The sequence below is a fragment of the Pipra filicauda genome, unplaced genomic scaffold, assembly GCF_003945595.2.
Source record: "Pipra filicauda isolate LSUMZ 115617 unplaced genomic scaffold, ASM394559v2 scaffold3_size10097308_pilon, whole genome shotgun sequence".
Taxonomy (NCBI): Eukaryota; Metazoa; Chordata; class Aves; order Passeriformes; family Pipridae; genus Pipra; species Pipra filicauda.
In genome coordinates, this window is record NW_024104532.1 from 8,143,377 (window position 1) to 8,169,842 (window position 26,466).

The 26,466-nt window shown below is 40.8% G+C and overlaps 1 protein-coding gene across 15 annotated transcripts in view; it reads left to right on the plus strand.

Annotated features, from left to right (window-relative positions):
* The window catches only part of TENM2 (teneurin transmembrane protein 2), a 1,087,321-nt gene extending 1,062,364 nt beyond the window's left edge, over window positions 1–24,957 (plus strand). For all 15 annotated transcript variants that reach the window (XM_039385212.1, XM_039385215.1, XM_039385216.1 and 12 more), the window contains 9 exons: window positions 28–260; window positions 1,736–1,890; window positions 2,388–3,262; window positions 9,568–9,743; window positions 11,260–11,495; window positions 16,274–16,570; window positions 17,473–19,087; window positions 21,730–21,860; window positions 23,065–24,957. In XM_039385212.1, the coding sequence (XP_039241146.1) occupies window positions 28–260; window positions 1,736–1,890; window positions 2,388–3,262; window positions 9,568–9,743; window positions 11,260–11,495; window positions 16,274–16,570; window positions 17,473–19,087; window positions 21,730–21,860; window positions 23,065–23,826 (4,480 nt within the window). In that variant the 3' untranslated portion in view covers window positions 23,827–24,957. The remainder of the gene's footprint in view (window positions 1–27; window positions 261–1,735; window positions 1,891–2,387; window positions 3,263–9,567; window positions 9,744–11,259; window positions 11,496–16,273; window positions 16,571–17,472; window positions 19,088–21,729; window positions 21,861–23,064) is intronic.
* The last annotated feature ends 1,509 nt before the right edge of the window (window positions 24,958–26,466 follow it).

The following is a 26,466-nucleotide window of genomic DNA, read 5'->3' on the forward strand; positions in this document are numbered from 1 at the left end:
TGTTCTATGCTTTCTTTCTCTCTAAAGCAACAATCCCGCTCATAAATACTATCTGGCCGTGGACCCTGTTTCAGGCTCACTCTACGTGTCGGACACCAATAGTCGACGGATATACAGAGTCAAGTCCCTCACAGGCACAAAAGACCTCGCGGGTAACTCTGAAGTGGTGGCAGGGACGGGAGAGCAGTGCCTGCCATTTGATGAAGCCAGATGTGGGGATGGAGGGAAGGCAGTGGACGCAACCCTAATGAGCCCTCGAGGTAAAGTAGGAAAAGAAGCCGGAGAAAACAACTCCGTGCGGCTGGGCTGGATGTGGAAATAATTATCTGGCAATTAAATCACTCCTTGCTCGGTGATTTTTATTCTGGGCTTTAATTACAGTGGATTGGCAAGTGCTCGTGCTTTGTTTAGTTAAAGCAAACTTTATTACCCCAACACTGAGTGCTGCAAAAGGAGAACAGAACACAAATTAGCAGGGTACCGCTCACTCCAAGAAGCAAGCATGTAAACCAGGAAACAAATTACTGTTTGAGATACAGTCTTTGGGGAGAAAAACTGCCTGATGTGGCTTTTCTCTGAGGTTTTTATTCGATGTATCTCCTTTTTCTTCAGAGTTAGAGAAAAAAATAAAAGGATTTTTTTGCCCTTTCCAGTTTCTTATTTCCAACAAAAAGTTTTCAAGATGATCTAGAGATTTGGGGATGTGTTTCTTTTTAAGGCTTTTTCTCTCTGTTGCTTCATCTTAATTGTAAGGATGAATTAATCAGGTGTACTGCCAGATGTTTCAATCATCTCTGATTTTTTTCAGTAGTTTAAAATAACTAGATGATCATAAAAGTGAATAAAAATGGAAGGTCCTGTCTCTTTGTGTAGGAAGCGGTTTCAGTTAATCCGTAGAAGTTAAAAAGATGAAGCCGTATCTTCTCTCACTGCCCAATAGGGATGAGCGCTGCAACCATTTGAAGCCAGAATTTTTAGATCAATATTTTATTTTCAGCCCAATAAATGGACAAGGCAGTGCACCAAATCAAAGCAGGAAAGGCAAGTGAGAAAAAGACTGCCCTCCTTCCCAACCGGCAGCAGCATCCGTCTGTTCCTCCGAGGGAGCACCCTTTCATTCTGTGCCTTTCCTCTCTAAGGACTCCCAATGTGACAGGCATTGAACCTTCCCTTTTTTTTTCTAGGCTGGCAACCCCTGTGCCTTCATCTGGAAACACCAGATGTTCTTCCCTTATTTTTACTGCAACAGGTCGAAGAATAAAAAAAAGCATCCCAGAAATAATGAAATGCCCTCCCAGTTTTTAAAAAGTTTTAAAGGAATTTTAAAATATTTCTAAAAATTCTTCATCCTCATTGGATCCTTCTGATGAAGAAAGCAGTGCCTCAAATTTCTGAGAGCAAAATTTAGGAGATAGTTTTTTCACTGGGTTTATGTAATATATCATACAGAGTTTGAATTAAGAAATAAGCTGATGCATTCTGCTCGCTCTTTGGCATGTTTGGGGATTTTTTTGGTTTTCTTTAAAGCCCTGATGGATAAACCTGCTCGGTGCAATTCGTTTGGTAGAACTGTGGGTACTTGGAGGGTTCCAGGACCTGTGCTCAGGTTGGGAGGGAGGAAAGAAGGGGGGAAGTGAACAAATGTCACTTTCTTGTAGACTTGTCAGTAAGACAAAGCCAGCCTTGAAGCCAGGAGCCTCGCTGCTGCACTGATGCCTGGGTTTTGTATTTGCAGGAATTGCAGTGGATAAGTATGGACTCATGTATTTTGTTGATGCCACTATGATTAGAAAAGTGGATCAGAACGGAATTATATCAACCCTGCTGGGCTCCAATGACCTAACTGCTGTTCGGCCTCTCAGCTGTGATTCCAGCATGGATGTCACCCAGGTAGACTCTTACTGCATTTATTTCCTTCTCTGCCTTAGAAGAGTTGGGCATCTATTTTGGATGACTGCCTGGCCACTTAAGAAATACATTATGCAGCACAAGATGATAGCATATTTGATTCATTACTGAAACGAGCAAACCATCCTTTTTACTGTGGCTAACACAGGTTATTTATGCAACTGTAGAGAAATAAGGTTGAGATAATGGGAGTTATTGTCTTAATTGCCTGTTATTCTGTAATTATTGTAGAGCTTCCACAATGTAGCGTTCATTCTTTGCACAGAAACACAATTAGCCAAAGTTACGACCGCTCGTAGCTTTAATATTTCGGAAAAAAAAAAAATCATTATTTGAAATAGTTGCCGTTCATGACTTGGTTTCATGATTTACGCTGATAAACCCCTCACTAATTTGCTGTTGTTACACATGGAATTTTAAACACTAGAAGTGTACTTTTCAGTTACGAGTTTTACAGTGATAATTTGTGCAACTCATAGGTACGGCTGGAGTGGCCTACTGATCTCGCTGTCAATCCCATGGACAACTCCCTTTATGTCCTAGAGAACAATGTTATTTTACGGATCACAGAAAACCATCAAGTTAGCATTATTGCTGGACGCCCCATGCACTGCCAGGTTCCTGGTATAGACTACTCTCTTAGCAAACTGGCTATTCATTCTGCACTTGAATCAGCCAGTGCCATTGCCATCTCACACACAGGAGTTCTTTACATCAGTGAGACAGATGAAAAAAAAATTAATCGGCTCCGCCAGGTAACTACCAATGGAGAAATATGCCTTCTTGCAGGGGCAGCTTCAGACTGTGATTGCAAAAATGATGTCAACTGTAATTGCTATGCTGGGGATGATGGGTATGCCACTGATGCCATCTTAAATTCACCATCTTCCTTAGCTGTGGCCCCAGATGGTACCATCTACATAGCTGATCTCGGAAATATCCGCATTAGGGCTGTCAGTAAAAACAGGCCCATTCTTAATTCCTTTAACCAATATGAAGCTGCATCTCCAGGAGAACAGGAGCTGTATGTCTTCAATGCTGATGGGATTCACCAGTACACTCTCAGCCTTGTTACCGGGGAGTACTTGTACAATTTCACCTATAGCAGCGATAACGATGTCACGGAGGTGATGGACAACAATGGCAACTCCTTGAAGGTCCGTCGGGATGCCAGTGGGATGCCCCGCCACTTACTGATGCCGGATAATCAGATTGTCACGCTGGCTGTTGGCACTAATGGTGGACTCAAGCTAGTCTCAACACAGACCCTGGAGCTCGGATTAATGACATATAACGGAAACAGTGGTCTCTTAGCAACGAAGAGTGATGAAACAGGATGGACAACATTTTATGAGTAAGAATGTTTTTGGATATATTAAGCGTACATTTATTTTTCAAATGGTAGTGTGTAGGCCCTAAACTGACCCTACTGAAATTTGTTGTAGGTTTTTCACTGATACTGAATAAGGCCATTGCACCTCAGTCTAGTTTGATGCTGGAAATTATTAAGTGGCTTCTTGAATGCATCAGTCATGCTGGGTCCTTTGGGTGGGTACCGATCCACCTAAAGCCCTGCCCGGGGTTAGAGTTCAGGGCAGCTCATCCACCTCCAGCACGAAGGACTGTGTGCCACACCCAGAACCCCACATTAGTTACCCTGCTCTTAGTTGTCACCACAGCTCCAAAAGTGCACAGCCAGAGCAGCCCCCAGCACTCTGCAGCTCCCACTGAGCTGCCTCTCTAGGAACCCTCATGCTGCAGCCTCTTTTGGAACTCAAATTATCTGCCTTTCTGTTCAGACTCATATATTACTCATGGTTGTTAAAATGTTGATTAACTTCACTGATTGTTCATTCTTGAGACAAGCGAGGAAATTAGATCCCCAGCTATCTGTCAGACCCCTGGTGTAACTTCCATAATTTGTAGATAACCCAAAAGCACACTGGTGTTCATGAGTGTATAGATTAAATAGACAGAACTTCCTCTTTAAATGAAATTCATCTGAAGAGATGAAGTTCAAAAGTATATTAAAAATCTAGAAAAACTAGTCAGATTTTTATTAATATTTATCTTATTCTTAGTAGTATTACTGCCATTTTTTCATAGAAACTGTTTAAAAAATATAAGCTAAATGATATGTTGAAAAAATATATTTAGCTTTTAATTATGGCAAGTATGACACCATATATTTTTTTATATAGTTAATTAATGATTAATAAATATCATTCCTCAAAATAGGGAGTTGAAAATATGAATAGGGCTTTATATTTCATTATAAATGGCAGGCTTATTTTCAAGGTTACGGACTAGCAATGACACGCACCTCTTTTAGTTTATTAATGCATTCAGCTTGGCCACCACTCTCTCTCTGTTTAGAGATAACACAAGTAACGTAGGAATAAAAAAGGACTGTATTCAATCTGCTCAGAATATCTCTAAATCAGCACGGCACCTCGGTACTTTGTCCCTGCTGCGTTTGGCTTTCCCGTACGAAGGAAAGCAGTGCCCTCTCGTGGGGCCCTGCACACCGAACCACTGATTCCTCGTCTAGGCTGGCCTTAGAGGTGTGGAGTGGGTTTTTTCCTCAATATTTTGCAAAGATTATTCCTTTACCACAAATCTGTTACAAAAATAGTCCGGTTATGTGACATCAAGGTCACATAACCTGCTGATTACAAGCTCACTGGACTAGGCAGAATAATATTATTGCTGATGAGATGTGGATGCCCTTCTAGGTAGGTTTTTTCATTGTTTTTTCCTCAATAGGTAGCTCAAGATTCAGTCGTATAAATTAGCTATTTCTCAAAACACCAGTAATTAATTGTAGAAAACTAAATAGCAAAGTAATTTAAAACTCGACACGAAAATCAATGAAACATTAAAAAAGGTCATCAGAAAGTTACCAGGCACAAAACTGGTACAACTGGTGTCTGAGAATCACACCAAGTAGTAAGTTAACATGATGTATTAAAAAAATTGCATTATGAGTCCTAAGGAAACATAGAAGGTAGAGGCTTTGATGTCTTACTGAGATCAGCTGAAAATATCATTTAATGTGTATATAGTGCTGCAAATTTTTTTCCAAGATCAAATAAGAAGAGATGTGCAACCTTTGCCTCAGGTCAGTGGAAGTTAAGTACCATATTTAGGTCTAAATAGTACAGCCTGAGGTACTGTATTAGATAATTAGTAACTTTGATGAGGCAGCAGAAATAACTTACTTTCTCCCAGATTTGTACATACATTCTCATAAGCATAGAGCCCACAGATGAGAGGACCATGTAGACATTATTTAAATCAAATTTACAAACCTAAACAATCACAGTCCACAGTCACTCCATACTGGTTTCTGTTTGTTCTTCAAAGCAGCTCCTAAGGGAAAATTCTGCATTCATCATTCTGCAATTTATTTTGGGAGCTGTAAGTTAATATCAATTGAAGATGAAAGAAATATTTAGCTAATGAGAGTTTAGAAGGACAACAAAATAACTTTCGGTGCCATTACATTCATGCATTCATACATAGATAATCAGGACCCAAAAATTGTTAATATGGCAGCAGAATTAGAAAAGAACAAAAGTCTTCTAAGTAGTAAAATACTACATGAACTAAAGTTCTTATGAAAAATTTATCTCAGTGCATTTATATCAACCAGATGTCGAAGTGCTGTGCTATCTTATTGGGTATATTCCTTTCATTTATCTGAAACTTTACCCTGGAAACACCCTGAGAATTAAATTTGTGCAGTTCACGTAGGTGTGCATCTGTATATGCAGAGAAATGCGGCCACAAAGTGGTTTTGTGTGTGTATATAGACACTCCATCTGTATATTCTATAGATAGCACCTGTGTGTGTGCAGGCAGCTCATTTGCAGTAGGAACAGGCAAGGCTCTTCAATAATAGAACAGCTACCAGCAGGCTCACATGGGGTAATTTAAGCTTGGTTTGGGCATGAAGCACAGATCTTTGAAGCGGTTCCCAATGGTATTCCACTTGGTCTAGGGAGCATATGAAAAGAAGGCTGCAGTTTTCTTCTCAAATCAGGTTTTATGAGGGCGAGAAAATGGGGGTGTATGTAAATGTATGTGGGTCTGTGCCCTGCCCAGCTCTGTGTTAAGTCCGAAGCTGCTGCTCCTCCTTTCTGCAGTGCTGGATGTGGCTCTGTCCTGGCTGCTCCTGTCGAGCAGCACACGCTCAAACCTCCGAGGTCAGGATGCTGGAGATAAAAATTGCCTGAGGTAGAGAGGTGCCATAACCCTGGGCATGGGAGAGCAGCCTTCAGGGCACTGTCACAGCTCACTGAAGGGATGCTCAGGTCAGGTGTTTGTAGCTGCCTGAGAAGGTGACAAGTGCTCAGCTGTGTCCCACAGTTGAGCTGTAGGTGTAGTGGGTGGCCCAGCACCCATGGGATGGCTCTGGAAGGCTCAGAGCCCCTGGGCTGGCAGAGTCAGCCAACACCTCTGTGCCTGCCCTGGTACCTGGGGACACCCAGAGCTGTCCTGGGAAGCCTTTTCCTTCAGGGGGACACTTGGTGGCAGTTAGCCACCACGTGCTGGGGAGTCAGCAGCGGGCACAAGGAGTTGCTGTTGTTTTTTAAGGTACTGGCATTAAGAAAGGATTTCTCCCCTTGTAATTTTATTAGCAGAAAACTTGGGATGAAACCTTACTCTAACTGAAGTCAGTAACAAAAGCTCAGGAATTTCAGTGTACCCAGAGTCCACCTCATTTGAAGATATAAAGGTTGCCTTTATCAGATCTGGTTCATCCAACCTGATGCTGTGTCATAGCCTGTAGTGACTGCTTCTGATAAAGATACCAAGAAGTCCCAGGTTAACTAGTTTCTTTTCCATTGCAAATTTTCTTTTTTACTTCATTAGGATCAGGTTCATGACATGAAGAAGTAAGGAATATAACCATTTAATTCCTATATAGTTTATTCTTATTATTCAGATTAATGTCTGGGTGTTGTATTCTACTGAGTGCTTGCTCTCACATTATACATAAATTAAAAAAAAAAACAACAACCCCTAGGAATATGTCACCTAAATTTTGTAGTACATAAAAGGTTTCTGTTATATTAATTTTAAATTTTTTCCCTTTAAGGTATTTTTTAAATAGGATTTTATTGATGAAATGGATAAAGTAGAAATGCCTTCTTTATGCATTGGTACCACAGTGTGTATCTGTCATTTAAGCAATGAATTTTTTGTATATCTAGCTTGTAAACTAAATGTTCTGCAGATCTTCATGGAGAGTACTTTTGTGTGTATTAAGTGTCCATCACATGCTTATAAACCCTTTTAATCTCTGCTTTTGCTGATTTCAAAACTGTGAACAGCGTTGGGAAACATTTCCCATGGCAGGGGCAAAATCCTGATTTCTTGAAATAGCACTGGAATATTTTCATTTTCCTATTTTAGTCTCTGTACATCCACATCCATATTTACTTTTTAGACTGCCCTTGCACTTTGAACAGAGATTTCCAGTGAGTAGCCCACAGCAATCCCCAGGAATTTTTCCTAGGTTAATTAAAAACCCAGCAATGTGAGTGAAGAGTTTAAATTCATGTCTCATTTGCATTGCCTAAAATATATTTGCTGATGGAGGATTTCACCAACCGTTTTTCTGGAAGTTCACCACGTGCTGCACAGTCACACTGAAGCTACTCGTGGGCTTTTCTAGTTCGTCCTAAACAATATCAGAGTCACACAGAATCCCATTGTCTTTCCTGTAATATTTGCCATCTAAGTGTTCTCTTCATCACTCTGGTCTTCACTAAACATAACACATACAGACTCTAAGGGAGCATCTCATTATTAACCTTTGAGATTTTTGAAACTGTCCTTTTTTTGTACTTTTTCCTTGGTTCCATTTCGATGGATGCTTGGCTGGATCAAGTTCTTCCCTCATCTTTACTTTTTGAGTACTTTTCAATTTTTTTTCTGAAGAACCTTATAAAGTCTTAACCATAGATTATCTGAACATATTATCTTTTACCTAGTATCTTGCTGATATGTTGGTATCAGTATCTAGCTGATATGGTAGAAGTATTTATATATAAATATATATGTACATGTGGAGAGAAACTTCTGACTTTTATTGAGAAAAATCATGCTGCTTACTTAATCTTGCTTTGATCCTAAACTGCTTAAATGAACACAATGTATTATTGGTCCCTTTTAGGTCACATGATGCTTTGTTTTATTGGTTTCCTTCTTTGCCTAATACTTCCATTGGTTCTGGTAAGGCTTGTTGCTCCACAGGTGATTTTTTTTTTTTTCCTTCCTCCCCAATTTTCAGTTGAATGGGTGCAACCATTTGCAATGGATTCGAAAAGTCGAGTTTTTTATTTGTGTTTACTGAGGAGCCAGTCTGTGTGTTAATTGTGGAGATGTGCTGTACAGTTCAGGTGGCACAGTTTGAGGTTTGTGAATGGTTTCATTGCAAAGCCATGTTGAAAGCACTGATTTCTTCTCATCTTTCCAGCTAACCGTGACGTACAAAGAAGTGAGCGAGCTCCACGGTACTAAATGTGCTCCTCTTCTCTTCTGTTACCCTCAGGCAATACAATGGATTTACCAGTTCTCTTCCAGGCTTCCCACTCCCTGGATTTCTACGTTCCAAGGATGAGCAGTTGGTTTCAATCTCCACCTAAACTTTTCCCTTTATCTACACAGGACATTTTTTTCTTGCCTTTCTGTGCGCTTTGGTGAGAGACTCTTGCACGAGTAGAGAATTGCAGCAAGCAGAGTGGCAGCCTGGAATGCTGATTTTGTTTCAGGTCCCCATTTCTTGCCCTTAAGATCCAAGGAATTGCTTCTCTATAATATGTATGCACACAGATAGAGCATACTAGAGGAAAGGGAGAACTGGTATGATTTGATTTCCAGCAGCATTCCTTCTTTCCCCTCTCCTCAGGCTTTATACCTCTAAATAAATTAAACTCAATAAACTCATAGAGAGCAGCCCTTTTATTTTATTTTTTTTTTAATCTTTATGCCTCTGGAGCACTTAACTCATCTTCTAAGGTCTATTCTGAGTGCTGACTGCTGCCCTTTGTGAAACTCCTACCTATCCTGTGCTTTTCATCTGTCATCTTTTTGAGCCAAAACACTGACCCCAAAATGCAGCTCAATACCACAGATAAGATCAAAATGAAATTATGTTCTCAAGCTGATGTCTTTCTTTAATCCTTTATGGCAAGTTTATTCCTTGGTATGTCATTAAAGACCATACTTAGTTTCCACTAAGTATTTAATTGCAAATATGCAGTGTATGCACTTGTATATTGTAGTGTCCACCAGAAGTCCACTTCCTTAGAGTGAAATGCAACTATTAAAAAGCAGCTTAATTTACTAATTATAATTGTTTGAGCCAAATACCACTCTGTATATTCATAATAATTTAATTAATGTAATAATTTGAAATATGCTAGCCTGGATTTGCACCCATGTAATTGAGATCAGTATCTCTAAAAATATATTATTTCATCAATATAGACTTTCAAGAACAGAGAATTAGATAAGGCCAGAATGTTCTTGAAAACCTGTTTCATTCTGGGGGTTTTCTTGCACAGATGTGGTGCATTATTAATACATCGGGTATTGAAATGAACATATATCCTCATGCTTTCTTGCTCTCACTAACTTTTCTATTAGCTATGATCATGAAGGGCGTCTGACCAATGTAACACGTCCCACTGGAGTGGTAACTAGCCTTCATCGAGAGATGGAAAAGTCTATTACCATCGACATTGAGAATTCTAATCGGGATGACGATGTCACGGTCATCACAAATCTCTCCTCTGTGGAGGCTTCCTATACAGTTGTTCAAGGTACCAAAGCACACTTCTCAGCACACCTCCTAACCACACACACAGCTCGAGAAAAAGATTTGTGTCATTAGGACCCTTATGAGCAGGGGGAAAATTGTGTTAAGGTTTGCAAGAAAGGCTCCCATAAAGCTTATTCCTAAAATGACAGGTAAGAGATATTTCACAACCATGCTTTGTGTCAAGTATGTATGGTTACTGTGTGGAGGGGAAAGTTAGTCCTGCCTCTTGGGTCAGAGTCACTTTGCCCACTCACATATATCTCTGTCCTTCATTGGAAAATTGGCTCTGACTTGAGTGCCACAGAGAAGCAGCCTGACTGCTGGATGTGGGCTGCCTGCGAAGAGATCCTTCTGGGGAGGCTCAGGGAGCCTCCTGCTGTGAGAAGTGAAATCTTCCAAATTTGTACACTGCCATTAATTACAGCGTAGAACAATCAGGGCAGGGGGTGATCACTTTGAAGAGCAGTGTAACAGCCCAAGTGTGGCAGGAGACATCAGCAGCACAGGGGTTCAGTGTTTGTGTAGAGCTTTCCAGCACCACCCAGGCATTGTATCTGATGGAGCAAAACCAGTCAGTTATCAAAGATAGACTGAAAGGAATTTGGTGAGTGATGGGGCTTTTTAATTAAGATGTAATGTCACTGGAATGAGAATATCATCATCAAACAGTAGTCTCCTCCTGACATAAATGTCAACATTTGTAGACTATTATACCATGACAGGTCTGGTTACAAAGACTTTATTTTTCTTATACCAGATGATTAATTACGTAGATGCTGTCCTTCTGTCAGGCAAATATTGATGCTTTGCTGACAGCTGCACACTGTAGCACTCCACCCTGGCTGAGAATGGACTTGGCTGTGTCAAACAGCTGGAGAACCACACGGCCTTGGAAGCACAGGATTATTGCTGTAACTCTTCTCTGACAGCCAGGTGTGCCCATCAGGCCGCCGTGGTTCTGGTGGGAAGGCAGGCGAGTGAAGGGCTGTGGCTGCCAGCTTGCACTGCTGGAGCCTCACACCTTGAGGATTTAAAGCCAAACTGTAATTCTGTACAAAGCCTCTGCTTGGAGACAGTTTTTAAACAGAGGGAAAGAAAAAGAAAGAGGCACTTACTTCTTCCTACCTGTAAAGAGTCCAGTAATATTTTTCTTTTTGTCCCGGAGTTTAATGGTTTGTTGTTTATTCAGCAGTTCAGTTTTCAGGAGTTTTTGTTCATATCAGAAATAAATTACGTGGTTGAACACGTATCACTGTGCATTTTGATTCACAATTAAGACTGAAGGGAAAACATAATGAAATAAACACAGTATCTCTCTGCAGGCTCACTGTTACACTACTGTTCTTTACATGAATCAGTAACATCTGTAATTTCCACCATAGTACCACGTAAATGGTAATTGCAGGCTGACTTCATTTAACATCAACAGGAGTGCAATAAAAAACCAATCAAATTAAGTTATATGTTTTCTTTATGACTGGAGTAGCTAAATTATTTTCTTTTCATTATTGCTGTAGATCAAGTGAGGAACAGCTACCAGCTCTGTAATAATGGTACTTTGAGAGTGATGTATGCCAATGGCATGAGCATTAGCTTTCACAGCGAACCTCATGTCCTGGCTGGGACTGTGACTCCCACCATAGGACGATGTAATATTTCTCTACCAATGGAAAATGGTTTAAACTCAATTGAATGGCGTCTGAGGAAGGAACAGATTAAAGGCAAAGTGACTGTGTTTGGAAGAAAGCTCAGGGTAAGTAGAATCTATCATTACAATAACAATCTTTTCCTCTTTGGGCGGAAAATTAACTTTTTTATTTTGAAGGACATGCCTTCCCTATTTTCACCTGTTAAAAATGCACAACTGTGGGACTGTCTTTGGTATGACATGCTTTCCTCTGTTTGAGAGCTCAGGTAGCTGCGTGGGATCGTCCGCTGCAGTCAGCTATAGGAGTTTTGTTACTAAAAGTACTGCAAAAGTAATTGGTAAAAATACCCAGAATATTACAGAATCATAGAATCATCGAGGTTGGAAGAGACTTTCAAGATCATCCAGTCCAGCTGTTAACTGAGCACCACCATAATCACTCCTAAACCACATCCCCAAGTGCCACATTCAGACCCCTCTTGAACGCTTCCAGAGACGGTGACGCCACTGCCTCCCTGGGCAACTTATTCCAATGCCTGACAACTCCTTCAGTGAAAAAAGTTTTTTAAATATCTAATCTGAACCTCCCCTTATGCAATTTAATCTCATTCTTTCACTCGAGACTTGGCATAAGAGGCTGACCTTCAACTTGCCACCTCCTTTCAGGGAGAGCAATGAGGTCCCCCCTGAATGAGGTGGGAGTCTGAGGGCTCACCATGTGTAACCAGTTGGTGCTGTGGAGCAAACACAACTGCAGCTTGAGCAGTTGCCTTTTGCTGCTGTGAAATCCCCTTACAGACTCACTGACACAGGCATGTTGTGTTTATTCCCTTTCCCAAATGGCACGATGGGAAAATAATTGCTATAATTACAAAGTCATAAGCATAGGATAAGAAAGACGCTCAGGTCATGTAATCTATCCCCTGCCAAATTAAAGATCTGCTGCAGCTGGATTAATCCCATTCTGTGCTTAGCTGGCCTGGTTTCCCCCCCTTCAGTATCTAAACTTTGCCTGGCTGCTTTATATGTGTTATTTTGGAAGGGCTTTGAGGTGTTGGGGAGAAAACAAATGTAGTGCCAATCAAGCTCTCATTCTTCTAGTAAGTCTTTCAACATCAATGAACATAAGATACAGTTCTGTGTGCTCAAGATGATATATTAAATGCAACATATGTAAACAATTATGTTGTGATTTACCAAAAAAAAATTACTTGGATGTTAAATTTTGTTTTTTTCTATTGCTTAACATCTAATTCCCAATGTTATCAACTCTTTCCTTATTCTTATTCTAACAAATGCACAGAATGTACTTATTGGGGAGAGGGGGAAGGTTAGACAAAAAATTGAATGAGATTAGCAGCTAATCCTTAATGACTAAATTTCATGGCTGTGTAATTGATTTTTGATGTGTTGACCTGCAGCAGTTGATTATAAGTGGAAAACAGATCAGCTCTGCATTTTGACTGGGTGTTCAAAATAAAAATAAATGGGACCCTGAAATGAAATTGCTGTAATCCTAACTCTCAATACTAAAAATTTAATAGAGGTACTTGTGGTAATTAGCTGACGTTAAACACATCTTAGAGCTGAAACCTTGCCTGAGATAGGTTTTCTTGCATCATGTTTATGCAAATCAAAACAATACTTTATCTAGCAACACCTCAACGTTTAATTGTCTGGTGTTAGTTCCTGTAACAATAATCACATATCCATTTAGCTCTTTTAAATGAAAATCACTATGAGATTATCACAGGTTGAGTGGACTGAAAATGAAATTCGAAAATGAGGGAGAAAGCACAGAATTTATTTGCATCTCATTTATTCTAATTCATCTTTATAAATTGTTTAGTGAACGAAACAGAGCAAGTGTTTGGAACATTGAGGGGGAGCCAGTGGCAGGCAGGGACAGCTGTGGCATGTAGTGGTACAACCTGCAGAGGTGAGAGAGTGTGTGGGGCCATCTCTGGATCCCCAGTTCAGGATCAGGATTATTGAAGGGGTGGCCATTCTGTAGGATTCACCTCTCAGGTGAGTACTTCACCTCCGTGCCCCTGTTCTCCAGTACTGAAAGGGGACTTGTAATAAAGATGGGGACAGACTTTTAGCAGGGTCTAAAAGGACAAGGGGTGGTGATTTTAAACTAAAAGAGATTTAGATTTAGACTAGTTATAAGGAAGCAATCTTTTATGGTGAGGGTGGTGAGGCACTGGCACAGGTTGCCCACAGAGGTGGTACATGGCCCATCCCTGGGAACATCAAAGGTCAGGCTGGACTCTGTGCAGCCTGTTCCAGTTGGAGATGTCCCTGCTTGCTGCAGAGGGGTTGTACTGGGTGATCTTTAAAGGTCCCTCCCAACCCAGAATATTTGGTGATTCTATGAGTCCTCACACAGTGCTGCTGCCTGTGCCTCCAGCTGTGCTCTGCCGTGCTGTGAGCACATCACAGCCTCTGTACACACACTGGGGCAGATTTCATCACCCTGAGAAAGGAAGCCCTGCTCTTCACCTTTATCTTCTCCCACTTTGTCTGCTGTTTTATGCACCTCACGTTCAGTGCCTTGTGGTAGCTTCTGATAAAGTCGTGATAAGATTCCCTTCTGAAGAGTTTTTGTTGCCGTGCAGCGTCACGTAAAGTGATTTTTGTGGCCAGACCTTTCCAGGGCACAAAGGGCACATCCCCACAGCCACTTCAGCAGCAGCTGAGGGAAAACCAGATGTGCATGTGGGGAGGGAACAAAAGAGAAAGGGCTCGTTAGGTAATCTGCAGTCGTGCTAATTGTAACTGTTATTACTGTTTCCAGGAAGAGTGGGAGTTAGCCTGTTTGGGTTTCTGTATAATTAATATGATACTGCAATTACACTCTCTGGTTTTACTTATTTTACAAATGCAAATGGAGTTACTGGATTATCCAAGCAGGTGATATTTGTGTGTGCGTCCCCAAGTGATGTTTGTGGGTGTGCACAGCTCTTGTCTGTGTAATCATTATAAAAAACCCTACTAGTTTTGTTTTCTGTGGCAAAAAACCTAATAACTGTTACAATGTTTTTGAGAAAAGAGAGGATGCCTGAATCAGAGTTTCTTACATGCAGATTATGGTCGCAGTTACTGTAATGGAGGGAAAGAACCCCAGAAATCCCAACTGCTTTATGAAGCTTCAGAAATTACAATAAAAAAGCCAAAACACAAACAAAAATCCAAAAGCTAAAATTCAGTTAATAATCTTTCTGAAAGACTTTTTTTTTCTTTCTAGAAAATCTGCCCATCCTCAAGAAATTGGGGTCTGTCAGTCATACACTAACCCTTTAATTCTATAGCTAAGTGGTTTTGGGAAGTGAAAGCCCTCTTCTGTTGATGGAAAGGGTTTTCTTACGTCTCTGTCATCAGGACTGATCCTACAAAACAAGAGTAACCAGCTGAGAAAGTACTAATGTTGAGTTTGGCTTCCCTGGCTTTGCTTTCATTATAATGGGAGAGCAGAATATGATTTATTTTGCCCCAAGGTGTTTTAAGAAAAATACCCTATCTTTCCTTTGAATCATTGGAGAAGTTGCCGGGATAACCTTTGGGAAAACCTACAGGAGAGAGCTTTTTTTCCTAGTAATTGCCCACTGAGGAAATGCAAACTGCTAAAGAGATAAATTTTATTAATGGAGAAAATTAGGATAATGAGCAATAATTTGAAATAATTATTTCTTTACAAACACAAAATTGTATTAATTTTAAATGTGCTTTCTGTATAACTGATTTCCTACTGAGTTGGTTGGGGTGGGAATTGGGTTTACCCCTGCCAGTGAATATATCTCAGAATAACTTTTATGTCCTCAGGAAAGGCTCAGGGTTCATTTACATATTGTTTGATGTGCAGTTTAATTTTCGTAAGAGAAAACGTTGCTTAATCAAAGCCACTGTAAAATATAAGCTGAAGAACAAATTCCCAGAAATTGATGAATACTTTTTAAGTAGTCATTGCTCTGAAATTGTATCTAATTTAAAGACTTCTACTTTATTAATGATGCATCTACAATTAAATTACTTAAGAAGCTTTATCAGATTACAGCATTAGCCTGAATTCTATGGCTTAGCCCTCAGTGAATATATTTATGTATCTCTCATTATAGCATTCTCACTAGAAGCTCTCCATTTGGCATTCTTATTCTCCTTTGCTTCTATTTTGCTCTTTTACTTAAAAATAAAATAAATCTGGCACTGAAACTCTTCATGCTGGACTTTGAATGAAAATTATAACAAAAAAAAAAGAAAAAAAAATATTTAACCTTGTTATTTAGCACTTTTGGTTTTCAACACTAGAAGTCCATCTTTCCCAGCTTGTATGATCAGGATTTTTAAACAGAAGAATTGAAACCCATCCCTAGTGATTGGGTTGCTGAAGGATCTATGGAATATTTGGAAAGTAAATGAAGAAAACAATAAATGAATGAATTCTAATCAGGGCATTGGAATTACAGAAGCCAAGTGGCTAAACCAGTGAAGGCACAAAATTATAATTTCTTCTATGGTTCTTAGGATGATTGTAAGGGAAAAGGCAAAGAACTATTGATGGCAGAAGTAGAAAAATTACTTCCATGCAAAATAATTTGTTTCCCTGCACTTTAACACTTAGGTGTGCAGATTGTCTGCCTGTTCTGAGCATAAGGGAATCCTTTGCCTGTAGGATATCATCTCCCATGTTGCGGGACGATGGGAAATCAAAATTACACATTTGAATGCACTGAGAGGTAGAAAGCAAAAGCCAGTTAACAGGAAGACATCCTACACTTCCCAAAACTGATTCCTCTGTTGTGTTTTCACTCTGTAAATCCAGAGGGGAGGGATGGTGTGCCCACCACACATGAAGTGCAGCCTCCTTTCCTTCCCTTCCGCAGGTGCACGGGAGGAATTTACTGTCCATCGACTACGACCGGAACATCCGCACGGAGAAGATCTATGACGACCACCGGAAATTCACCCTGCGGATCATTTACGACCAGCTGGGACGGCCCTTCCTGTGGCTGCCCAGCAGTGGCCTGGCTGCTGTCAACGTGTCCTACTTCCTGAACGGGCGCCTGGCCGGGCTCCAGCGCGGCGCCATGAGCGAGAGGACCGACATCGACAAGCAAGGCAGGATCACATCCCGCATGTTTTCCGATGGGAAAGTGTGGAGCTACACCTACCTAGAGAACGTAGGTGATGCTGTGTTACCTTCTGGCATCAGCTGCAAAGACACAAAGCACTGCCCAGCTTCGTTTTAAGCTGTACACATAACACACGCACACAAACCCCTTTAAATTTGATGTGTTCCAGCTGTTAAGAATCCCTACATACCTAGTCTCAAAATTCCTTATTTTTTAATTAGTCAGCTGAATTTGACTAATTTTTAATGGGAAATACTTTGTTCATGGTTTGTGTCTTTTGGTATTTTCCTGACAGCGGTGAGGCTGCCGTAAAACGGCATAAACTAACACAATGAATTGTGCTTAATTAAGCCTAAAAATGCACGACTAAAGCTGACTAAAGGTTCATGTAGGAACAGGTAATTCATCTTTAATCATTACTTATTAAATGAAAATATGGTAATGCATTTTTACTTAGCCTAATTGAGACCCTTTAGTCATAAAATTGTCTTAAATCCTGTAAAATTGCATATTGTTTTCCCTTTCCCTTCTTGTTGTTCTAAGCAAACCAGAGCTGATGCTCTCTGCTTTCTCACATATTTCACAGTAACGGTTGTGAATTACAACTGGTGGCAGAAAGATAAATCAAGTCATTTATCTAACTCCTCTGCATCCCTCAGGAAAAAAAAAAAAGAAAGAAAAAGAAAAAAAAGTCCTCCTACAGGGAGGGTAGCTCACAGGTTGCTAACCTACACTTTCTCTGGAGCGTCAGCATATTGATTTCCAAGCAGCAGATCCTCTCATCTGGCAATCTGACAATATCCCTGAGCAGCTCTGTGCCCCTAACTAATGTATCTGATTCTCTTTGTAGTCATTTAACATTAGTGCCTCTCCGGTAAACTTTTCCTCGGTGCCCTCCCACAGGCCACATGCTGAAAGCTGGTAACTGTTTGTTCTTGTTTCCCCCCTAGTCCATGGTGTTGCTGCTCCAGAGTCAGCGACAGTACATCTTCGAGTACGACTCCTCGGACCGCCTCCACGCTGTCACCATGCCCAGCGTGGCTCGGCACAGCATGTCCACCCACACCTCCGTTGGCTACATCAGGAACATCTACAACCCTCCTGAAAGCAACGCTTCCGTGATTTTCGATTACAGCGACGACGGGAGGATTTTGAAAACGTCGTTCTTAGGTACTGGCCGGCAAGTCTTCTACAAGTATGGAAAGCTGTCCAAACTATCTGAAATTGTTTATGACAGCACCGCGGTGACTTTTGGGTACGATGAAACTACGGGTGTCCTAAAAATGGTGAATTTGCAGAGTGGGGGATTTTCTTGTACGATTCGCTATCGGAAAATTGGTCCTCTCGTTGACAAACAAATCTACAGATTCTCTGAAGAAGGCATGGTCAATGCAAGGTTTGATTATACATATCATGATAACAGCTTTCGAATCGCAAGCATCAAACCCATAATAAGTGAGACGCCCCTCCCAGTTGATCTCTACCGTTACGATGAGATTTCTGGCAAAGTAGAGCATTTTGGCAAATTTGGAGTTATTTATTATGATATAAACCAAATTATCACCACAGCAGTTATGACACTGAGCAAGCACTTTGATACCCATGGACGGATTAAAGAGGTTCAGTATGAAATGTTCCGGTCCCTGATGTACTGGATGACCGTGCAGTACGACAGCATGGGGAGGGTGACCAAAAGGGAGCTGAAACTCGGTCCCTACGCCAACACGACCAAGTACACCTATGATTATGACGGAGATGGGCAACTGCAAAGCGTGGCAGTAAACGACAGGCCCACCTGGCGCTACAGCTACGATCTGAACGGAAACCTGCACCTCCTGAATCCTGGGAACAGCGTCCGGCTGATGCCGCTGCGCTACGACCTGAGAGACAGGATCACGCGCCTGGGCGACATCCCGTACAAGATCGACGACGACGGGTTCCTGTGGCAGCGGGGCGCGGACGTGTTCGACTACAACTCCAAAGGGCTCCTGACCAGAGCTTACAACAAAGCCAACGGCTGGAGCGTTCAGTACCGCTACGATGGGCTGGGCCGAAGGGCTTCCTGTAAGACCAACCTGGGGCACCATCTGCAGTACTTTTATGCTGATCTTCACAATCCAACCAGGGTAACTCACGTCTACAATCATTCCAATTCCGAAATTACCTCTTTGTACTACGACCTGCAAGGCCACCTCTTTGCAATGGAGAGTAGCAGCGGGGAAGAGTATTATGTGGCCTCTGATAACACGGGCACTCCACTGGCCGTGTTCAGCATCAACGGCCTCATGATCAAACAGCTTCAGTACACGGCGTATGGGGAGATTTATTACGACTCCAACCCAGATTTCCAGCTGGTCATTGGGTTCCATGGAGGGCTGTATGATCCTTTAACCAAACTTGTGCATTTCACCCAAAGGGACTACGATGTCCTGGCTGGGCGCTGGACATCTCCTGATTACACCATGTGGAAAAAAATTGGCAGAGAACCCGCTCCTTTCAATCTGTACATGTTCAAGAGTAACAACCCTCTCAGCAATGAACTGGATCTAAAGAATTATGTAACAGGTGAGGCTTCATCACATTTATATTAAGTTACACTTCAGTTTGGAAGCTGAGAAAAAAATGTGACTTCTCCTTACTAGCCCTTGGCTGAATCCTCCCATCAAGTGTGGGCCATTTTCCTTTTTGTGCTATGAAAAGGGCTGGCTAGTGCTGATCCTTTGGCACTGCTCTTCCCTGAGTGAAGGGCACTAAGTGAGAAGCCACGATGAATTATGGAGGGGAAAAAAAATAAAAATAGTTTTGCTGAATATTAAATTTCAGCGCAGCCATAGTGTTCTTCCTGTTGAACCAGTGCTGCATGAAGATGTGTTCATTCTAATTCTATATCAAGAAAAGTGAAATCACCTACAGGAATCACTGGCAGGTTGGTTCAGAATCACAAGCCAGAGCTGCTCAGATCTCTTCCTTTCTGGGCTACTTTCAAAATTAACTACTGACTGAGCCCATGGGCACATTATGAATTAGCACCCAGAATGGATTTAATTAAACCTCTTTTTACCATTTAACTTTTATTATGCAAACAGTTTTTAGTCATTTAAACAAAATCCTTGATGTTTTTTAAAATTATTTCATCCTGAAAGACTAGGAAATGTTATGGAGTGTGTAGAGCTGAGAAACAAAAGTAGTTTTGATCACATATATTAGAATTGGGTAAAACTTGTAACCCCTTCTTAATTAGGAATAATTTTTCATTTAGTAACATCACACAGTACTTGAACTAGCTGCTGGCAGTTTCTAAAAGGAAAGGTAATTAATATGTCTTCAGGAAAAGCTTTTTTTTCAGAATTGAATATGCAGTGTACAATAATTAGAGCAGTGATATAATTTTTAAAAAGGAGTGATCTTAATTTTAGCAGTAATTTGAATTTCAAGAAAAGTGTGCATTTTCTTCAGAGAAAATCTTAGCAAGTTTCATTAGTACATTGTGACCTAATAGGTGTAACACACCCCAGATTCTGCTGGAGCTACTCTGCAATTTGGAGACAGTGCAATTTCTGTCTGACAGTGTGAGAATACTGATGACCGAAATTACCTTGGGATTAAATTCTGTTGTCCTAAATTCAACAGAATTCCTATTTTCACCCACCACTGTTTGATTTAGGTTTTCAGCATCATCTTACTGTATTTTGCTACATTCTAAAATTGCATTAATTTAGTTTATTCATCCACTGGAGGAGATCTAGGAAGATAAATTGCACTTTGGGACAACACACACCTTGTAGTCTGTAAAAATATTTAATCAGTGATGCGAATATTTGTTGCTTTATGGACTAAACAGATTATCTTGCACAAGAAGTGATGATGGTGATACCTTTGTTGTCATAGCTTAAAAAAAACAGAGAACAAAAAAAACCCTGAAACATCTCCCCCCCAGTCCATTCTTACAGTTAACCCCTGACACTGCTTTATTCACAGATTTGCTGAAAAGAAATTCCTGTAGCAGTGCAGTGCTGCAAAGCACATTAGCTAAGCAAATTAGTGACTACTTTGTATATAGGTCCTCCTCTGGTTTTTGTGGAATCAGGGCAGCTGAAATGAATTGTTCAGGAGATACCATTTAACTATAAAATAAATGGAAGCCTTAAAAAGGAGCAGTAACAGGTACAGGAAAAATACAGTAGGCACTGTGTGATGGGAGATAGATACAGACACCTTAGTAAAGGCAGAGTATTTTACTACTTATTTTAGAGTCAGAATGGCCAAGAAAAAAGACTTTTGGAAAAAAACAGCTTTGCAACAGCTCAGCTCACAGGAAGAAGCTGCAGTAGCAGCATCAGGAGCCAGTGTAGGCCAGCGAGAAGAGTTGGATACTGGGAAAGACAGGAGAGATTCTTACATGAAAATGGTCATGAACCAGGAATCAGAAATGTAAAACGGGGTCATGGACTCTTTTCTTTTTTGTTAAAAAGATCATTTGGATAGCTAGAGTACATCATTAGTTCTTAATACCTGCTGAGGGAGAATTACTGTTATTCATTTACTTCTTTAGCTTTTTCAGATAGATCTGAAGGCAGAGTTTTCCTGGTCGAACCCACAGCTGGAACTTCCCAAAGCTCACCTCAGAGCTGAGCTGTAACCCTCCTATGCAGCTCCTACCTTCCCTGGAGGGATGGGGAGGATAGTCTTGGTGCCTAAATTTAGACATCTGATTTACAAGTCTGGCTTCTCACTGCTTTTAATGGAGCCTCCTGAGACCCAATGACAGCTGATAGAACTAGGACATAGAAGAAAAGCCATGTGTTTCCCCAAAGGACTTTGCAAATGTTTTTAAAGTGTTAACCTAATAAAATATCATTTTACAATACAGTTATAGGTTACAGTAGCCACATTAGAAGGTGTCAGAGATGGAACAAGTACTGCATACCGTAAAATGTTTGGATAAGCCATGTGCTATAATGGAAAAAGAATGAAAGAGGTGGTATATTCTTGATGAAGTACTTAGGTTAAATTTAAAGCAATATTTCCTGTGCCTGTTCATGGTAGATTGCTACAATTCTGTAAAGTTCCACACCGTAATATTAATTGTGACTTCAGTTGCCACTTGAAATTAAGGATGTCAAGGATGGATTTGCAAATTTTTTTTATTTCCTCTATTTGTTACGCACATTTGTTTCTCACGTGTCTGCTTTCTTTTGACTTTTTAGATGTCAAAAGCTGGTTGGTGATGTTTGGATTTCAGCTTAGCAACATTATTCCTGGTTTCCCTAGAGCAAAAATGTACTTTGTGTCACCGCCATACGAACTGTCTGAGAGTCAAGCATGTGAAAATGGACAGGTAGGCAGAAGTATTAAGTTACTTCTTTTGATAAATTTGCCCCACTCTATGGGTAGAATTGCTGGCTCTTCTGTAGTTACAGCAGAAGGCCACATATTTAATTCAGTGTAAAATGAAGTGAGTATAGCTAGATTTTATACTAATGAACATATGCCTTTCTTGCCAGCCTTCGTTGTTATCATAATTACGATGTCATTAGTTTGTCTTTTATTGAGTTATTCCTTGATTAACAAGTTGTAACTCGATTAACTTGATTAGCAATGACAAAGGGAGACTTTGTCAGGGTAATTTATCATCTGTTGTACCTTTGGTAAAACCATCCTAGTAACAGATGTGTTGCAATAAACTTAGCTTGGTACTTGTACTGGTACAAAAGGGTTCTACTTCCCACCCTGTAAGAGGATTTCTTGTCATCTTTTGTCATTTTCCTAGTTGGAGGTTTTTATTTGATACTCCAGTTAACTTCAGTTACAGTGTTCATGCTTAATTGTCAGGTTAAGGGTGAACAATTGTTTTGACCTTTATAATAAATTACAACCCATTTAATAAACTTACGAAGAGCACTAGTCTGATTCCAAACTTAGCCTTTGCTAGGCTCACTTCCTCTTTGTGGTAATGCAGTAGAAATTATTGTATAAACCTAAACATACCATTTTCACAGGCTTCTAAGTAATTTGAGAGTCTAAATCCCCTCTTCAGGAATTGCCATGGTACTTTTGAGGCAAATTTCACCTATTTTCAAAAAAGCTTACATTCATAAATGTTTTAGTTATATATAATGGTTAAAATCTCTAGGCAAAAGTGTCCAGAAATTAAATGCCACCTTTTAATAGATTGATTCTGTTTGTTTCCAGCTCTGATTAAAACTGGGCTAGACTTGGGTCTTTCTTATTCTTTTACTGGACATTATATAATTTGCCAAAGTTGAAATTTTTGGTACATATATGTTATAAAGGGTGATGAGAATTATTTTATTTGGTATTAAGGATGGCAAAATAATTTGTCAAGTGAGCGTTTACCTGATTCTGAACAGGATATATGTAAGGATGGGTAACTGAGGGTGGTCTTTCCATAGAGCAGAATTTTTCACTGCGTAGCTTTCCTTCGAAAAAGCAAAGCAAAGATCGTTATCAGCCTCTGAAATGAGTATGTTCAGATCTGTATCTTCTTTGGTGTTTTTTTTCTTTTGTTTTGCTCTCCCCAGCTAATCACAGGAGTGCAGCAGACGACAGAAAGACACAACCAGGCTTTCATGGCTCTGGAGGGACAGGTCATATCTAAAAGATTACACGCCAGTATTAGAGAAAAAGCAGGTCACTGGTTCGCCACGACCACTCCTATCATTGGGAAGGGAATCATGTTCGCCGTGAAGGAGGGCCGGGTGACCACCGGCGTTTCCAGCATAGCCACGGACGACAGCAGGAAAATCGCCTCTGTCCTGAACAGCGCTCACTACCTGGAGAAGATGCACTACAGCATCGAGGGGAAGGACACCCACTACTTCGTGAAGGTCGGCTCGGCCGACAGCGACCTCGTCACCCTCGCCATGACCAGCGGGAGGAAGGTCCTGGACAGCGGCATCAACGTCACCGTGTCCCAGCCCACGCTCCTTGTCAACGGCAGGACTCGAAGGTTTACGAATATTGAGTTTCAGTATTCCACCCTGCTGCTCAACATCCGCTACGGCCTCACCCCCGACGCGCTGGACGAGGAGAAGGCGCGAGTGTTGGAGCAGGCCCGGCAGCGAGCCCTGGGCTCGGCCTGGGCCAAGGAGCAGCAGAAGGCGCGGGACGGCCGAGAGGGCAGCCGTGTATGGACAGACGGAGAGAGGCAGCAGCTCCTGAACACGGGAAGGGTCCAAGGTTACGAGGGATATTATGTCCTGCCCGTGGAGCAGTACCCAGAGCTAGCAGACAGTAGCAGCAACATCCAGTTTTTAAGACAGAATGAAATGGGAAAGAGGTAACAAATTAACCTGCTGTCATCCTTTGCTGGATGAATCAGTAGTCATAACTGTTATCTCCTCTCCTAAGGAGATGAAGACCTAAATGGGGGCACTAGGCTGAGCTACTCTGGGATAGTAAGTGGCAAAAAAGCTCATATTTTTTGAGTTAAATGCTACTGTTCAAGGGATTAAAAACCACATCCTGAAGTGGACTAAAGCCAGACTGAAAACTCTAACCGTACAAATTAAAAAGTACCCCTGAAATATTACCCACTTGTTCTGGGTCTAAAGAAAAACAAAAAGAAGGCCTCGTATTGTATTACCTCACTCCATTCACACGTGAGCAAACTAAGAAATCCAAGTGGGCCACTTTCACTAACCAGCTGATGAAACACAGATGATTCAGACTGCTTGTTTGATAAATATCCAAGAGGTTTTCATTTAAAGCAAAATACAGGTGCATTTAAAACATGACTTTGGGGTGATTTGTGTGTAGCAACTGGAGGACAAACGGAATGCAAGTGAGAGCGCACTGGAAATAGGAAAGGAAAAATATATTTAAAAGTAACAAAACCACACTTGCACTCTGACCCTCCACTTGTCTGGCCTGAAGCTTAACTTATTCAAAGAGGGCAGAGTGTAAAGTTACATTCAAAATGGTGGCTATAAATCACTACAGATAAATTTCATACTCTGTTTGTCTTTGAAGATTTCCATTGTGGACAGTATAACACAGTTACAGGGTGTAGTCTGTTTAGATTCAGTAGTTTGTTGGTATCAGTTCCAGTAGAGCTGTGGGCATTGTGTTACACTATTGCAAATGGGCACCACGTCAGATCACCCTGTACATACATCAGCCAGAAGGCACAATCACTGTTTCAGATTTAAAAATTATTAGTGTGTTTGTTTGGTCGAGAAACTGAGACAATCACATTACGGTCACCACTAAAAAAAAAAAAAAAAAGAAAAAAAAAGTCTAATAAGAACTTTGGTACAAGAACTTTTTTGTAATATACATGTATGAATTGTTCATTGAGTTTTTATATTAATTTTAATTTGCTGCTAAGCAAAGACTAGAGACAGGCAAAGATAATTTATGGCAAAGTGTTTAAATTGTTTATACATAAATAAAGTCTCTAAAACTCCTGTGAATTACTTGTCTTCCGTTGCAAAATCTTGTAAAAGTGATTCATGTCTCACTGTCATCTAATGCACACAGCTTCTTGTATGTGGAAATGACTTCTTGTTGCTTCGTGGATTCTGCTGGTCCTTTCATCTCTGGGCAAGCAAAGTCCTACATACACATGACCCAACACTCTGCTTAGGACACAGGAGAAAACTGGTAAATGCTTTAGAAATTCCCTCTCTGCACCTCACGACTAGCAACCCTCAAACAGCCATGTGTTTCAGTCCTGGAATTAGTTTAATTGCACTAAAGTAACGTCCAAACAGTTTGAAAATGTAGTAACATAATATTAAATGGAACATGGAAGGCTGTGAGCCAGGAAGTCTCCATGAAATCTGTCTTCTTTGGGAGATTGCTTATTTCCACCACATTTAAAAATGAGAGGTAAGATCAAAATCTCTCTCCTAAGCAAACAGTCACTCCTGGTGATGATAAAAGGGGGCCATCCATCAACCAGAGCCCTGCCACTTTTATCTCATTTAAGTATGTAGCTGGGGAGCTCTGCTTAATTTTGAGAACAGTTTTGCTTTTGGGGTTGCGAATGAGGTTTTTAATGATTCACGATACTGACAGAGATGCTTGAGTTGATTATGGGCATTAATTCACTCCAGGGCATTTTTAAAGCCAAACCGTTCAGTGCCTGTGTTGTGTAACACCTGGAGCACTCAGAAAGCACATCTAATTTCTGCTGTGCAAACAAGAGCCGCCCCATTCTGACTGGGGTTTACACCTACATGTTCACCCAATGTAGTTCACCCACAGGAACCCCCAGCTCTGTTACTCATCCTCTGAAGGAGGAGCCTGGCTGCATTTTCAGGTAAAGTCCTGGTTGTCCTTCACTGCAGGTGTTTTTCTGTGCTGATGGGCTTGAAGTGCTGTTACATTATCAGTCTGTTCTTTACAAGTGAAAACTCTTAAGGAAATATTGTTACTTTTTTTTTTTTAAAATGGAGGCATAAAACATGAACTCACAAAGTGGAGACACTTTCCACGATGACAGTTTTTCTGGATTACCTGGCCCTGTACTGGTAAGGTGCTTGGGTCATTTTTTGGGATGGATTTTTTCTTGCAGTTGAGAGGTTTGTGTGGTGCATCAAAGACTTTGGAAAAACTACTGTATTTTTGTAATTATGATAAAAGAGCTAGATTCTCTCATGTGTGGAAAAAACAGCTCACTGTTAAAGGCCATATTAAAGAGTTTCACTTAACAAAGGGGGAGATTACTGGTGTGGCCATGGCCTGCTCTCTTGTGGTCCTCTTTTCCCTGTTTCTGGAGGCATCTCTTCCTCCCTTCTCCTTTCTACAACCTTCCCTGTTCCTCTCAGAGCTCTTGCATTTGCTCTCTCCTCCTTGCTAGACTTTTCCATATGGAATAGATGATTAACCTAAAGCAATGCCACGGAGACACAAACTGGATTCTTCTTACGGGGGAGTAGTTAAGTGGTGGCTTTAACAGTGACATTGTGGCTGTGTCC